The 17,822-nt window shown below is 38.9% G+C and overlaps 1 protein-coding gene across 6 annotated transcripts in view; it reads right to left on the reverse strand.

The window, feature by feature from the left end:
• Positions 1–17,822, reverse strand: part of THADA (THADA armadillo repeat containing) — a 149,234-nt gene that overhangs the window by 68,451 nt on the left and 62,961 nt on the right. For all 6 annotated transcript variants that reach the window (XM_083348549.1, XM_083348552.1, XM_083348547.1 and 3 more), the window contains 2 exons: positions 10,784–10,873; positions 9,952–10,083 (listed from right to left, as the gene is read on the reverse strand). In XM_083348549.1, the coding sequence (XP_083204675.1) occupies positions 9,952–10,083; positions 10,784–10,873 (222 nt within the window). The remainder of the gene's footprint in view (positions 1–9,951; positions 10,084–10,783; positions 10,874–17,822) is intronic.

Genomic DNA, 17,822 nt, shown 5'->3' on the forward strand with positions numbered 1-17,822 from the left:
ATTTATTAAGCAGAAGTGGAAAGAAAGAAAGGCATTACTGCATAATAGTCCAGCAGATTGTAAACAAGTCATAAAACTTCAGGTTGGGTTGCCTATTTTTGCTTCCTTGTTATTAAAGTCACAAAGAAGTCATTCAACAACAGTGTATCTGATTCTGGAGTTCCTGTCTGTAAAACATACTATTTCCTTCTGGCAGTTCACAGTAAACATAGGAAATTGTTTGAATTGTCAAATAAAGTCTCCAAAGAATAAAAGGTGCTAGTAGCAACCATGGTTCCTTCATGTTAAAAAATACCAACAATAAATCTAGACTTAACAAGACTGGATTACAATGAAATCTCTCTATGATTTTTCTTTTCACCGAAACTGACTTGGAAGGTTTTTCTTTTCCCCTTAACATTACTCTGAAGAGATTTGCCTTTTTAAAGAGAATAAACAAAGCAAATCAGACAGGCTTTATCATGCAACACCTGGAAATTCTTGAGGTAAAAGCACAAATGTTGTAATGAAGTAAAAGCTATTTGTGTTGTCTGCATTTAACCTTTGCTTTGTTAGAATAAACTTTAAAGTATATGTCATGCCTGAGCATGAAAAAAATGAACATATTGCCCACATAAGATTTTCCTGAAATCCTGGTAGCCCTGAAGAATTCTTCTGTTGGCTGAAGAAGTATGTTGCTTCTCCTAAGATGTCTACATAATACATGATCAAAACAATATACTATATAGATGAAGTGCACACCAAAAACTTTTCTCTATCCAGATCTCTGTAATTTACAATTTTCAGTTTAATTTTTCTTATTCAGAATATACTATCAACCTGATAAAATCAGGTGAATGTCATGTAATAATAATCTATTAACTACTGATTGGAATATATACTTTCAGAAGCAGTAATTGCTAAGCAACAAAAATGGGAAAATGACATTTTGCTTATCTATCTAATTGTAAAGCTCAGTCACTCTACAAGTCTTACTTGTGGTTTTCCAACCAGCTGGAGAACCCTGATGAGGAAATCCTCTGGTCCAAAACATCTCTTATGTTCTTATTTAGATAGTACAAATTTATAATACAGGAATCTGTAATAGGGTACAGAGTTTACTAGAGAAAAAAGAGAGAGAAGGCAGAACTGAATTTCTCATTGCCTTTGAACCTAGAAAATTGCTGGAACACACCAACACTTCAAAATCTCATTTAGTAAAGCCAGAGTCAATGCAATCTCTTTGCTCAAGGGTGGCAAACTTTTTCTCTAAAGGGCCAAATCTAGTTTCCTTCCAACTCTGCAAGCATGACTGGCAGGTCTGCAAGCCAAGGAGGATGGTGCCAGTTCACAAGCAAGGATGCCACTAATTAGCCTGTTGCCACTGCCATTCCAAACACTCTGCCCCCATCCCTCTGCCCCACTCCTTGCTCCAGGAGCTCTGCTGAGGCTCAGCTGAGGCTTGGGCCTGACAATCTGCTGCCCACCCAGCATTCTGTTCTTAGCTTAAGGACCTACAAAAAGCCTGGTGTGGCTGTGGAATTCTGGGAGTTGGTCTACCCACCTTAAATTTGTTGAAATTGGGAAACACTGAACTAGATATTTATTGCATTTCACAGAGCTCATTTCTCCATCCCAGTATGAGTTCAATTAGTCTTGTTTTGCAATTTTTTAAAGCCACATTGAATTTATTACATTTTTTCTTTAATTATCATTGGTTTTCTTCATAATAAAGGATAATTCTGCCTACTTGAAGCTAATTTGAAAAGTAATATAAAACAAACGAAAGCAACTGCTTTCTTCTTACAGCCATTTTACTGATGTCAACAATAGAAATATAAAGTACATAAGAACCTTACTCAGTAATAGGTGACTTTAGGAAAACCATTATTTAGGGTGACCAATCTTTTCCACTGAAGAAAACCCCAGATATACAGACCCAAAGCAATGGGCAACCGTGAAGTTGATTCGACAGGATAGTCAAATTTAGTGATAATTCATTTTTCCCAATAGAAACAAAGGTTTAATAAACAGTGGAATGGACTAGATGAGGTTGATTCTTCCTCAGTGGAAGATCACATAGTCTACATTTTGTTTCCCATTAGCTCATAAGAATTCTTTAATTTTAAGCAATAAACACAAAGAACATGTTATTTACTCCTGATTAAGAGCCTTGTAATTGCTCTTACTGATTGAGAATCTTAAACATGTGTAGCACATTTTGTTAAGAGAACATGGAGCCTGCGAACAGATCCATCTTTTAAGATTAAATCCCAAGGAATCTGACTTGGCACTCTCCACTGTTATAACTTTCCCCTTCCCCTACCTAAGAAGGTTTACCTTGGAGGAGAATAAAAATGGGTCTATGCAAATATTCAGGACAAACAGATGAACCACTGAACCACAGTCACTCAAATCAAACTAATTAACCTAATTAGTTTTCAAGTCAATTGTAAATGGGATCACTCATTTCTGACTCTCTGTAATGAGCTAAAACAAAATACAACAGTCACAAAATTACCATTGGAATATTTTGTATACATACATGCATACATACCGTACGTACATACATACACAGTCGCACCTGACTCAGAAACAAATTATCTATTCTACCTGGCACAATCTTAATTTACTTTCTATTTTTAAGCAAAATAAAACAGAAGTCAAGGTTGATGCTATTTGCACATTTCTCAAGGTGAGATATGACTTGCCTCCACAAACAAATACCTAATCAAGATACAACACCCAAACCCACAGTCCATATTTATATTTCTATCAATATTGACCATTGAAAAGATGAAAACTCAATGTTTCAAGCATAACATCACCTAGTTTCAAGCCCCTTCATTAAATATTGGCTTTTCCACCCCTAAAAACTATTTAGATAAAACATCTTAACTTGCTTTAAAAGCAAAAAGTCATGGTTTAAAATTGAAAAATTACTAAGCATTTATTAACGTCATTTAATTATTTCCTTTATGTATTTTAAAACCTCATAAGGCTGAAAAATTAACAGTTTTGCAATGTTACTTTTGTATTACTTTTAATCAAATATTGAAAATTAGAACTAATGCCAAGTTACCCTTTCAAAATATTTTTCCCATTCTTTCTTAATGCAATTTATGAATGAGCTAGTGTGTGGTATAAGCTATAGATTATGACTTAGTGATGCATGTCACCTTCTTCCTGGCAGGAGAAAGTATATTTTAGCCCCTTTTCCAATGCTAACATTATGCTAAAAAAAAGATTGTAGCAGGTATTCCCTTTGACAGCCATACAGACTACCCTAAACATTTGGGACTGTTAGGATTCTCTCATACAGAATGAGAAACATGATATCAAAATAATGGGAAGTGATAGTACCACTCTAAGTTACACTGCAGTTCTGTGTCTAGTTTCAGTCAAGACAATAAAAGGACACTGAGGAACTCTAGTTTGTAGACTACATCATACAAAGATTAGTTAAAGGAAGCTGATATGTTTAGCTTAAAGAAGAGAAAAGCTAAAGCAGGGACATGATAGCAATCTTCCAATATATGATGGGATGTTTTACAGGGTAGAGGGAATGGAAAAATTCTCATAGTACTTGAGGGAAAGACAAAGCTAGTAAGTGGAAGTCAACAGGGAGAGACAATCTTGAAATAAGGGGAAATTTCCTGACTACAAGAGCTATTAAGTGATGGAACAGCTCCATCACTGGAGGTTTTCAAGAAATGATTAGACAGCAATTTGTCTGGAATGGTCTGAGGATTCCTATCCTGGGATGGATATTGAAGTAGAAGCCTTTCTTGATCCCTTCCAACTCTAAGATTTAATGATTCATAATATTCAGTGGGGAACAGTATTTTTTTAAATATCATTTATTCCCAATTATTTTGGCCATTCTATATTTCTAATTGCCATTCTTTATTTGCCATTCTTTCTCTCTTAAGCAACTGCTTGATCTTTTGGATCTTCCTTATTATTTTGATATGTTTTTAATCTGTTTGTACACTGCCCTGAGTTACTCTGTGATTGAAATTAATCAGAAATTAATTGAATGAACAAATGAAGGAGTGAATGAAACTACTGCTTCATGGAATTCAAAGGGGCAATTTCAACACTCTTCTCTATACAGGATTCCAAATTAAAGTAACCATAATAGATGACTATGGAGCCCCATTTGAACACCATCCAACTAACAGGAGCCAACATCATTCTGAGTAGCTATTATAGTTGGGGGTTTTTTCTAATATGCAATTAATAAGCTCTTCCTTCTATTGACTCTTCCTTCTATTGATTAAAATTAGCAATAACCAATGCATTAATTTAAATGTTTGCTTTTTAAACCAATTAAAGTTGAGCCCTATTTAAGAACTACAGCCCATCCATTATGCAATCGAACTAAGACCCATATCTTTTGTTGAAGGCATAATGCCTAAAACCCCTTCACGGATTACTGCCTTGTCGTGGCGAAGGGGCTTGCGTAATTCAATGAAGCTATGAGCTATGCCGTGCAGGGCCACCCAAGATGGACAGGTCATAGCAGAGAGTTCTGACAAAACGTGATCCACTGGAGGAGTAATACCTCCCTAAAAAAACCTTGGTCCAGCTGGCCCAGCTGGTAGCACCTCGTAAGGGCCCCTTTCCAGGGTTACAGGAGAAGACGGTCAATGGTTTTGAAGGCGGAAGAGGGCTCAATGCCCCAACGGTGGATAAAATGGCAGAAACATCTTCTAGGAGAAGGGAAACTCTGATTTCAAACCTCCACTGCCTTGTGGCTATATCTACTACTGGAAAAGGCTTCAGGAGTCAACCTCCAGGTAAAATCCAGAGCCGGAGTCCCAGAAGCAGTTCGTGACTGTGTACAATCACGTTCTGGTAACTCCTGCGATGCAGCTGGAACTAATCGTATTGGCCTCGCCTTTCCATTGGATTATTTCAGTGATGTGGAGAGGGGGGATCTGCTGCTTGGGTAACAGTCTATCCTCCATATTAATCTACCCAGGCTTCGTGCTCTGGAGAGGACACTCCAGCTTTGCATACAGCATTAAAACAACACGGGAAGTGGCAGTTACCAGTTATAAGTCTTTGTTTGATTGCCATAGAGTGTGACACCAGGGGCCACTTTCGGCGGTGGGAGAGGTCATTGTACCTCACTGGGCAGCTACCGCCTGCCTTAAGCTGGGCAGCCCCCAGCCAGTAAGGTGCTGCCCTGCCACAATCTGTTAACCTCAAAGGGTCCATGGGGTTTAGGGTCAAAGCCGACAAGCACATCGATAACTCTGCACCATGCAACAAACATAAGAAAATTTTAGCCCTAAAGTTGGGCACTTGGAATGTTCAGAGAATGACTGCCGGCCTTTCTGACGATTTGCAAGAAATAGATGATGTAGGTAAGACAGCTGTCATCGACATGGAGCTGAGCAGACTGCAGATGGACATCGTTGCCCTTCAAGAGACAAAGCTGTCAGACTCGGGATCTGTTAAGGAGAGAAAGTTCTCATTCTTTTGGCAGGGAAAACCATTGAATGAGACTAGGGACTATGGGGTTGGCTTTGCGGTCAGAAACACCCTACTAGGATTCATTACTCCACCTGCTGCAGGAAGTGAAAGAATTCTGTCCCTGCAGCTCCACTCATCAACAGGGCTTGTTACTCTTATTAGTGCATATGCACCAACATTATCATCTTCAGTAGAATCCAAAGATAAATTCTACAATGATCTGGCTGCTACTATCAAGAAAATCCCTGAGAAAGAACCACTGTTTATCCTTGGCGATTTTAATAACAGAGTTGGAGCTGATTATACTTCTTGGCCCACTTCTTTAGGTCAGTTCGGCATCGGGAAGATGAACAAAAATGGCTAACGCCTGCTGGAGTTTTGCTGCTACTACTGTTTTTGTGTTAGCAATACATTCTTTAAAACAAAGCCTCAACACAGAGTCTCTTGGAGACATCAAAGATCAAAGCATTGGCACCAGCTCAACTTGATTCTTACCAGGTGCTCCAACCTTCCCAGTATTACAATCACATGCAACTACCAGGGTGCTGATTGCGATACAGACCACTCCTTGGTGTGCAGCAAAATAAAACTGAAAACAAAGAGATTGCATCACTCGAAGAAGGAAGGAAGACCACGAATTGACATCAGCAAGTCCCGCAATCAGGGCAAAGTGGAGGAATTTGCACAAGCACTCAAGGAAACTCTCTCAGGCCCGGCTGAAGCAAATGCATCTGAACAATGGGAATATTTCAAGAATGCTGTTTATAACACCGCCTTGTCAGTATTTGGTAAAGAGATCAGAAAGACAGCAGATTGGTTTGAAGCACATTCGGAGGAGCTGACGCCAGCCATTGAGGAAAAAAAGAGAGCTCTAATTGCATATAAAGCCTGTTCCAGTGAGCACAACCTACAGGTTCTGCGAGCTGCTCGTAGCAAAGTCAAACAGACCACCAGGAGATGTGCTAACAACCGTTGGCTGCAGCTTTGCTCTCGGATCCAGATAGCAGCTGACACAGGCAACATCAAGGGGACGTATGATGGCATCAAGCAAGCCTTAGGTCCAACACAGAGTCTGCTACAGGCGAGGTTATCCAGGACCGAGCATAGCAGATGGCACGCTGGGTGCAGCCAGAGAAAATGGGGTAACTGAAGAAGCATTAAATAATATTGAGTGCCTGCCTGTCTTGGAGAAGCTTGACAGTGAACCAACTTTAGAAGAACTAAACGTGGCCCTGGATTCCCTTGCCTCCAGCAAGGCACCCAGGAAAGATAACATCCCTGCCAAAATTCTGAAGTGCTGCAAAGAGAACACCCCCACCGAACTGCATAAAATCTTCTGTCTTTGTTGGAGGGAAGGTGGAGTACCACAGGACATGAAGGATGCAAATATCATCACACTGTATAAGAACAAAGGTGACAGGGGTGACTGTAACAACTACCGTGGAATCTCTCTTCTCAGTGTTGTAGGGAAGCTGCTTGCCCATGTCGTACTGAAGAGGCTCTAGGTGCTTGCAGAGAGAATCTACCCAGAATCACAGTGTGGATTCCGAGCCAACAGGTCCACTACTGACATGGTATTTTCCTTTAGACAGCTGCAGGAGAAATGCAGGGAACAAAGACAGCCACTTTTCGTAGCCTTCATAGATCTTACAAAGGGTTTTGACTTGGTTAGTATAGGGACGGCCTTTATAAAATTCTCCCCAAGATTGGATGTCCACCTCAGCTCCTCAACATCATCAGGTCCTTTCATGAGGAAATGAAGGGCACTGTAGCTTTTGTTGGCTTAACATCAGATTCCTTTGACATTCGAAGTGGAGTGAAGCAGGGCTGCGTCCTCGTGCCAACTTTATTCAGGATCTTTTTTGCTGTCATGCTGAAACACGCTTTTGGAACTGCAACAGAGGGTATTTATCTCCAGACCAGATCTGACAGAAAACTCTTTAATCTCTCTAGATTGAGAGCAAAGTCTAAAGTACAGCTGAAATGCCTACAGGATTTCCTCTTCACTGACGATGCTACCGTTACTGCTCACTCTGCCAAAGACCTTCAACAACTTATGGACTGTTTTAGCAAGGCCTGCCAAGACTTTGGACTAACAATCAGTCTGAAAAAAAACACAAGTCATGGGTCAGGATGTGGATTCACCTCCCTGTATTACAAATCTTTGCACAAGAACTGGAGGTTGTCTATGACTTGTGTACCTCAGCTCAACCATCTCCGGCACTCTCTCTTTAGATACTGAGCTGAATAAATGTATTGGTAAAGCAGCCACTACATTTTCCAGACTTACAAAGCGAGTATGGCTTAATAAGAAGCTGACAGAACATACAAAGATCCAGGTCTATTGAGCCTGCATCCTGAGCACACTCTTGTACTGCAGTGAGTCTTGGACCCCTTACGCACGGCAGGAGGAAAAGTAAAACACGTTTCATATGCACTGTCTCCGACATCTTCTTGGCATCACCTGGCATGACAAAGTTCCAAATAGCACAGTCCTGGAATGTGCTGGAATTTCTAGCATGTATACACTATTGAAACAGCGACGTCTACTCGGGCTTGGGCATGTCGTGAGAATGGCTGATGGTCGGATTCCGAAAGATCTCCTGTATGGAGAACTAGTGCAGAGAAAACGCCCCAGAGGGAGACCAGAGTTGCAATATGAGGATATCTGCAAGAGGGATCTAAAGGCCTTGGGAATGGACATTAACAGCTGGGAAACCTTGACCTCTGATCGCTCAGCTTGGAGGCTAAAGACGCAGCATTGTTGTTGTTAGCTGCAAAGTCATGTCTGAACCATCACGACCCTATGGACAACGTTCCTCCAGGCCTTCCTATCCTCTACCATCTTCTGGAGTCCATTTAGGCTCATGCCTACTGCTTCAGTGGCTCCATCCAGCAACCTCATTCTCTGTCATCCCCTTCTTCTATTGCCCTCAATCTTTCTCAGCATTAGGCTCTTCTCCAGTGAGTCCTTCCTTCTCATTAGGTGGCCAAAGTATTTGAGTTTTAGCTTCAGGATCTGGCCTTCTAAAGAGCAGTCAGGGTTGACCTCCTCTAGGACTGACCGGTTTGGTCTCCTTGCAGTCCAAGGGACTCGTAGGAGTCTTCTCCAGCACCAGCATGGCCTTCTCCAATTCGAAGAGACACTTGTGCGGCAGGCTGAGGCAAAGAGGCAGTCCCGGAACCAGCAAAACCTGGGGGCTGGACAGGGGACAGATCGTATCTGCCCTCAGTGTGGAAGGGACTGCCACCCTTGAATTGGCCTTTTTAGCCACACCAGATGCTGCTTTAGGAGCTCTTTCCAGAGCACAATACCATAGTCTGTCGAGACTGAAGGATACCAATGATGAATGAATGAATGATGAATGCCTAAAGCAAAACCTATAGCAAACAATGAATCAATCAAAATAAATGCATGGTAAATCAGAATTAGCCAGCATTTAACAGAGGAGATAGAAATCCGCATGTAGTAAAAACAGACCAAAACTGCTAATAAAGGCAAGTAAGGGCATATAGTGTTCCATGTGCTAGAGATTTTCTTTCTTTCCCCTTTCCCTCCCCACTGTGTCCTATTATTTGCTTTTGTATTTTTGTATTTTATTGTATAATATAATAAAATGTTACAAACTTAAAAAGAATCATGTGATATTTACATTATGGTAAATGTGCTTATATATGGTATCTACTAAATTAACATGCAATTTTAATATCACAGTAGAATAAGAGTTGTCTCATTTAATAAGGAGAACCAAGTCATCTTACCACACAAATTATTGAGACTTGTGACTAAAATGATTTATGCATAATTCATTTAGAACACAGCAAATTTTTAATTCGATTTTTCCTAAATTAAAAATTTCATGTGTCGAAATGAAAGTATTCAAAATTTAATTAGATACGGTATATCCTGTGTTTTAAATATGTAAGAATACAGATAGAAAATCAGTTCCTCAGGTTTTTCTACTGAACTAAGCTAGATTTCTTTTCTTGAAAGGCTATGGGAAGACCATACAACTGGATCTTCATACCCATCATTGCTGTCCATAAAGTAATTGAACAGGCAAGTACTTTACTGTAAAGGTACTTTACAGTACTTTACTGTAAAATCACCAGTGGTGAGATTCAGCCAGTTCGCAGCAGTTTGGTAGAACCGGTAGCTTTTTGTTGCCCAGGCCCAGAATGGACTTCTGGAAGTAGCATCCACACAGAGAACCAGTTGTTCCCAGCACTGAAAATCACCCTTCGTTTAGCCTCTCAGGAAAATGAATCTTCTCTCACTTTAGCCTTTTGAAAAAGCACCTTTGGTATAATCGTGACTTGGATGACTGAGAATCTCCATACATGTGCTACATTATACTTAACATTTACTAAAAAATAAATGTTGTAAAGGACTGAATGAAAAAAGTATTTTAAACTAATAATACTTTGTATAATAAAATTAATTGGGAACTTTCTCAAGGAAAACTAAGCATTAAAAATCCAACTTACCTCAAAATAAGAGGAACAAAGGAAGCCATGCTAAGGGCAGAATATGTGCCATCCATTGGTGATGGATACAGCTTACTCAAGACCAAAAGCAAGAGAAATAAGCTTGGGTGAAGCTTCAACTCTGTAGTTTTACTACATAAAAATATACAAAGTTTGTCTAAATTATAATCTTGCTTTTTCAATTAAGTGTTCATATAGATAAAGGGCCAGTTGTTTATAGCATTTCATAGTCATGGACCAAATTTATTCACTTTTACATCTTTTAAAATGTACACAAGCATACAACCCAATTACATTACAATAAGAGAACATATTTTTATAGGAAAGCTGAATCCCAAAATCACAGGTAAAAATATATCAATGTGAATTTTGTCTTAATATTTTAAAATAAAATTGAATTTAAAATTAATCTTAAAATCATTTTAATGCAGAATGTCATCCTTTTATGTTAAAATAATACATAAGAATGAAGAGAACAATTAATTGCTTTAAAAAGTCTTCAAAAGAGTTGTGAGCAATTTAAAAATTGATAAGGGAAAAAATACTTCAGAACTATTCATTAGGCAACCTACATTTTTCACGCTTCCAGACAAAAATATCATCAACTGTAATAAATACTGCTTAAAGAAACCACACTTTTATTCAGGCTAACAAGGATGCCTAAAAAAACAAAAAGCCTTTTTAATGAACAGCAGAGAAGTAACATGGTCATGCCAGGTCTGAAGTACTTTTTCCAAATAATTTTTGAAGCATGCCCAGCAAAATCATATCCTATCAACCCATTTTCCTCTTCTAACATTTTGTTGTGATATATAACAATGAGTTTTCGTACCTGTCTGCTATATCGGTTATTTTTTCCAATTGACTGAGCAAAAATGGATAAAGACTTGGGAATCGAGTAAAGAACTCCCTCCCCGTCATTCTGTAGAAGAATATAAGAAAATCAGTAGTTTATAACAACGCACTATTTTCAAGACTGTCTTCTAGATTTATAGGTAATTTGGTACAATCTAAACTATTCAAAAGTTCATGTTACTCAAAACATGTGAAAGACACTATAAAATATGTATAAACTATTAAAAATATTATATGAAATAATTAAAAAATAACATTGAAGAATCTCTTATATTAGGCATTTATTTCATTGAAAAACTAATTTAACACAAATGTGGAATGTAACTCATCATTCCAAATCATCTCACCTATTGATGAGTTACAGCAATCTAGAGTTAGGGGATCTGCAGTTTATGATTTTAATGCTTCAGCTTTTAGAGGAAGCTCCCCTCCATTAAGTTTAATAAAGCAACAACTGAAGTGGTAGAACAAAGTAGTAGAACTATTATTGGATTGAAAATAATTGATAGCAAATGGAATATGGAACATGGCAGTACTGAATACTTCCCCCATACAAAAACTTCCTACCCACAGAAATTCAAGTCCAGGTCCAGGAGAAACCTTTCCTTCAACATGATAATTTTACATATGCAAAGTACATTTCTTTCTATTACATTTATTCCTTGCAATATAATGCTTTACACCATCTGAGAACCTGATTTAAAACTTTGGCCAAAGCTTAATAAATCTAAATTGTTTCATAAAAAAGAAAAAGTTGTAGCGTAGTGGCTGGGAAATTCTAGGAGTTGAAATCCACACATCTTAAAAGTTGCCAAGGTTGAAAAACACTGAGCTGTAGTGTAGATGGTGTTGCTGGAGAAATGTAATGACTGTGCAATTTGTTTAATGTGTGTGTGAACACTCCATCTGTGCCTGAGAATTGGATGAGCACTGCAGTAAAGAATGAATGAAAACTAGAAAGAGATTAATTTGTTAAGTGTGCCAGGGGAGATACTTAGCATAATTTTAATTGAAAGTGCATGAGAAATAACAATGAACAAATTGGGGAAGCACACTGAAACTTTGTGCCCAGCAAGAGGTATGTAGGTCAAATTGTGGTTTTTCAGCAAATCATCGAATAATATATATCAGTGAAAAGGAACGTTAATTGTTTGTTGATTTAAAGAAAGTGAATAGGCTTGAAAGTGATAAAGTAAACAGCCTTGAATTACATGTACTTTGGAATATGAAGATAAAAACTGAATTGCTGAATGGAATAGTAAGATAATGGAAGTTAAGCAATCAAGAAAATATATGGAACATTTGGACACTGTTTATACATTGGGAAAGTAGAAAGGCGGATTTGGTACTCTTCATGTATTTATGGAGAAAAGTATAAACAATGCAATTCTGTGGTTGTGAACTAAATAGCAAATGAAAGATTGTATGATACAATGAATAGTATAATTCTGAAAATGAATATATTCAAAAATGAAGATAGCTGGGTCTGACAGGAAAATGGAGAAAATCGTGGCAAAAAACGGGAGCGAGGAGTTGAATTTGTATGCCTTGGGAAGTGGTTTACAAAAAAGGGCAAAATGGACAGCAACATTTGAAAATGTGCAAACAGCTGAAAGACATTACAGGAAGTCCTCACTTAATAACTTTAATAGGGAAAAGCAACTCCACTGCTAAAAACAGATGTAATTAAGTGAAACATGTTATGACCACCCTAATAAGTGACTGTCATTCTGGCAGTCCTCGTTGCCAATGTAAAAACAAATCCCAGTCATTAGGCGAGGACCACCCCAATCCAAGCCTTGAACCTTGGTTTTTCCAACACAAGAGACTACCTTTCCTTCAACTCACCTGGGCTTGAAACCACCACTGAGGAGTGCCACCTTAAACAACAAGAGGTCCCATAGTGGTGTGGCAAACAGACTGTTGTGACAGCAGGGCAAGCAAATCCTGAGCCTATAGCTTTAGCATGGCAAGCAGCCCCAGTAAGAAGTTCCAGAGCAGTGGCACAGCAAGCAGCCTTACAGCTGCAATGCACCAAGCCCCAAAAAAGTGACTGCTTTGGAGCCCATTACCTTCAGTGGTTTGCTGAATGAGAAGTGCCTCATATCACTCGCCCAGGCCCATCTTGCCCACAATTCCACAGCAACAGAAACAGTCTTTCAAAAGCCATGCCTCTTTGAGCGGCCCTCTTACGTCACTCTGATGTTATTGGTATGCAGTTAGGGGGGGGGGGACAGAAAAAAATATGTCTCAGCATGGCAGGAAGCCCCATTGCCATGGAAAAGGATTGCCCTGGATGGCAGGGCCCTTTCCTTCTTGATGGGCAACAGCGTATACCTGCCCACCTGCAGTTATCATCCATCAGCTTGCAGGACATTTCTGTGGCACCACTATGTATGGCTGGGATGTTAAGTCCAGAAGAGGGGAGATAGTTGAAGAAGACAACGAACAGCGCGGAGGGGGGAGCAGCGTAGACGGCTATATTAACTGCAGGCAGTTTTGAATTGTTACCACATTACCACAGGGACACTGCGACTGTCATAAGTTCAAGGATCACCCGGTTCGCACGAGCGGCGCTTCCGGACGTGCAGGGACAGTCTGTCTCCTGCCGTCCATTTCTTTCTTGTTTGGAGGACCCTGAAAAGGGTCAAAAATCACCCTGGAGGGGCGATTACCGAGAGGAGGACTTCCCTGTAATCGCAGAAGGGCGACAGCCCTCCGCTGGAATCCAGGATCATTTCCTTTGGCCCGAAGAAGAGACCGGCCATAAAGATGGCCGATCACTAAGCCACTCCCTGCCGAAAGCCAAAAATACTACCTAGCACTATGAAGCAATCTGCAGGACCTGTGTGAGCTTTTACCTTTCATATTCCCTTAATCATCTTCTCCTTCCTTATTTTTGAGAAAACGGCAAATACCTACTTTGGGAACAAAACTTAAAGCCTCAAAGTTACAAAAGAAATCCAATTAATGCAGCAAAGAATTTACACAATTTCCGTTGTACTTACTAAAAAGCTTCTATTTGTTGCTGGGGACTCACTATCCTATTCTTTCTTTAAACTGTGAATTTAAAAAATTTGGACCAATTCTAGAAAAGTTCTATATTAATTTGGAAAAAGAAAAAGAAAAAAAACACCTCTTACATTGCATGTTACATGTTATTGATGACATCTTGTGGCGAAACCTGGTACAGCAAGTAAATTTCCTTTTTATGTTGTGAAAGCTCTCTGAATAACAGAGCTGTCCTTGAAGATAAGTGTGAGAACACCTGGCACTGAATACAACTCTTCAGGAGGTGGAAACTTTTTGACTATTATTAAAACAGTCTCCATGGAAGATTTAACTGTAAACAACAACGAAATGGATGAATACATCCCACCACTTGATTATAAACTGATACTGGACACAATCTTGGCAATGACAGAGGAAATTAAAGCTAAGCTGCAAGAAAAATCTGACAATTTAAAGCCACCAAATCAAACTCTGACCTTAAATGAGGAAAAGATAACCCAAAACCAAATAGAAGTGGAAACTAACACTAAAACAGGAGATTTCAAAGAACAACAAAAGCAACCTACAGAAAACCTTAAAGTCCAAACTTTAATAGCAACTACAAAATTTACAAGCCAAAAAGTAACAGTACCTGAAGAAAGCAACACCAAGAGTGAAGACACTAAAGGCCTTCAAATACACTATATTGAGAATTCAATTAATCAAATGACAAATACAATACCAGTTACTACTTTCTACCTAACCCAGATAGAATTGGAAGAACAAAAAGATTTGACTGATTTAATGACAATTATATCAACCACCAAAAACTGAACTACCAAAGCAAAAATACAATGGTTACAAAGGGGACATGTTCCTTACAAAACTGACATTTGGATACGTTTGCTTTTTGAATGGTTGTGTGGTGGTGATGTCATGTGATGTTATCATGAGTTTGGGTCTGGTATCATTCTTGGTGGTTGGGACTCGTCTATCAATCAAGGTGGGTTTCCAAATGGCTGGTAGGCGAGAGGTATCATCTCGTTTGTTCATGCTGTGGGGGCGTTTTCTATCTCAATGGCTTCTCTGATTATTCTGTTGTTAAATATATGTGTGTATATATATACACACATACATACATACATACATACATACATACATACACTTTTGAATGCCTGTGTGTGTGTGTGTGTGTGTGTGTGTGTGTGTGTGTGTGTGGATCTTTGGTCATTCGGGTTTTTTCCCGCGTAGAATTGAAGGTGTAGGAGCAATGTTTCGACGGAATCCCATCCGTCATCCTCAGGCTGGTGGCTTCAGCTTCCTTCTTCTGGGAGAAGCATGTGTGTATACACACACACACACACACACACACACACATTCAAAAGTGTGCTGATACAAAGACAGGACCTTATTGTGGAACAATATATCCAGCTTAATTGTTTAAATAGATATTGCAAAAAATTTTTATCAACTATACCTTTGCAAAGATTAGTGATGATAGGAGATATTCCAGTCCATACCAATTTAAGCACCATTAAAAAATAACAAAAATTTGAGACAGACTGCAATATGGCAGTAATACAGTTGCAGAGTAATACAGGTAGTCCTCGATTTATGATTACAACTGACCCCAAAATTTCCATTACTAAGCAAGACAGTTGTTAAGTGAGTTGTGCCTCATTTTACAACCTTTTTTTGCCACAGTTGTTAAACAAATCACTGCAGTTGTTAAGTAAAGCATATGGTTGTTAAACAAATCTGGCTTTCCCCATCGACTTTGCTTGTTGGAAGCCAGCTAGGTGGCTTATAAATGGTGATCACATGACTTCAGAGTAGTGCAACTGTCATAAATACATACCAGTTGCCAAGCACCCAAATTGGAATGCATGAGCATGATAATGCTGCCACGGTCATACAGTAAGCGTGTAAACCGGTCATAAGTCACTTTTTTCAGTGCCGTTGCAACTTTGAACAGTCACTAAATGAATGGTTGTTATACAACTTAGGCACCGCTTCTACACTGTCACTTTAGTTACAGATTATTTTTGTGAATTATTCACAGACATAATTCAAATTTATTGAGCCAAGGAAAAGCATGTCTGAGAATCTAGAATAATTCAGTAAAACGAAAAAAGACTGATGAATGTAGTGCTTGTTTTTCAAGAAACAGCAAGGTAACATGCTTAACTACCAGAAAGCAAACAACACTGCTTAAGTTCAGTGACTTAGGAAAACACTCTTTTATACTGCATAGGTCTAAAATAAATACTTTGGGGAAACAGAGAACAAGCTATTGTACCTTGGCTTCCATTTTCTTTCAGACAGAAACCGATAGAGCAAACATTCCTAAGGGCTTACCTTGCCTGTGTTTCTACAAAACTAATAACTGAGCTGTCAGTCAAGGCATATATAAATACAGTAATGCTTTCTGCTTTAGAAGCTCTCCTATTTACAAGAGCAGCCAGCCAAGATTCTGAAATGACTGCATGGTCTGTTGGCTTTGATCTCTTTTATACCCTACTCTCCCAGTATCTGTTAGTTTGCTATTTATGATACCTTTGTGTATTTAGGCATAAGTAAAGCCACTGTGAAAAGCCAGCACTTCTTAATGATGAAGGAGGTAAATACATCAGGTAGTGCAAAGGATTAAAAAAAACAACACTCCAGATACAGTCATTTTTTAATGCAGGAGACGCATTATTTTTTATAACATTATTTTTCTAATGTTAAAAAAATAAAGCTTAGCTGTGTTATTTAAGCATATAGTAGCTTCATAGTTGTAGAAACATCCCTCAGTATTCTATTTACCATCAGCAGAGAAGGCAGCATATGACCTAAGTATAATTAAGGCTAGTAGCCTATAACTTCTTTATAATATTAAAAAGCATTATACAAAAGCCTCAACTGACTAAGTTCACGATGGATAGTGAAGTTCAGCATATAATGGGCCATATAATTTTTATGATTGTGACTTCTATGCATTAAAACAATATTAACTTCAGCCTCATTTGACTAGCTGATACTTTCTTAGAACAACTAGGGAAATAAATGTGGATCTTCTGTGATTAAACCTCAACTTCTATATCTTTTCAAAATAGCACTGCCAGTGATTTATAAAGTTAAGAATATGGATTTCATTTACATATATGTATCAAAATAAGTGCTTGGAAATGAAGATTCAAAAGAGATGAATTTGCAGACACCAAGCTGGCAGGAATAGCCAACACTCCAGAGGACAGGCTTAAGATACAGGACAGACTTTAACACTGGGCGCTATCTAACAAAATGAAATTCAATGGTAAAAAAAGTAAGGTTCTTCATTTAGGCAAGAAAAACCAAATGTACAGGTATAGTATAGGGGTTACCTTGCTCAATAGTAGTAATTGTGAGAGGGATCTTGGACAATCACTTAAATATGAGCCAGCAGTGTGCTGCAGCTGCCAAAAAAGCCAACACAGTGCTAGGCTGCATTAACAGAGGTATAGAATCAAGATCACGTGAAGTATTAATACCACTTTATAATGCCTTGGTAAGACCAAACTTGGAATACTGCATCCAGTTTTGGTCACCACGTTGTAAAAAAGATGTTGAGACTCTGGAAAGAGTACAGAGAAGAGCAACAAACATTACTGCTGTTTTCCAGCAAACAGTCTGAAGATTCGGAATGCCGAACTCTTCGGCTGGAATTTCTTTTTGTTGGGGACCCTAAGGGGCCAGAACCCACCTTGAAGGGGTGGAATGAAGGAAGGAAATCCCAGGGACTTAGGAGAAACGGCAGTCTCTCCGAATGGTCCAGGAGAAGCCTCCCAGAAACCAACAGAATAAAAGGCTGACTAACTGCATAGTTGGAGACAACAGAAGTCATAAGTTTTTAAATTAAGCGGATTTAAAACAGCATGCTTGAATCTGGGTAAGAATATTGATTTTCTCTATCCTACTTATTTTCCTGAATGTTGTGATTCAGGGTCAGCCTGTGAGTTCGGGAGTTGGGTCGGACGACTCAGAGGAGGAGGAGGGGGGTGTTG

The sequence above is a fragment of the Vipera ursinii genome, assembly GCF_947247035.1.
Source record: "Vipera ursinii genome assembly, chromosome: 1".
Taxonomy (NCBI): domain Eukaryota; kingdom Metazoa; phylum Chordata; class Lepidosauria; order Squamata; family Viperidae; genus Vipera; species Vipera ursinii.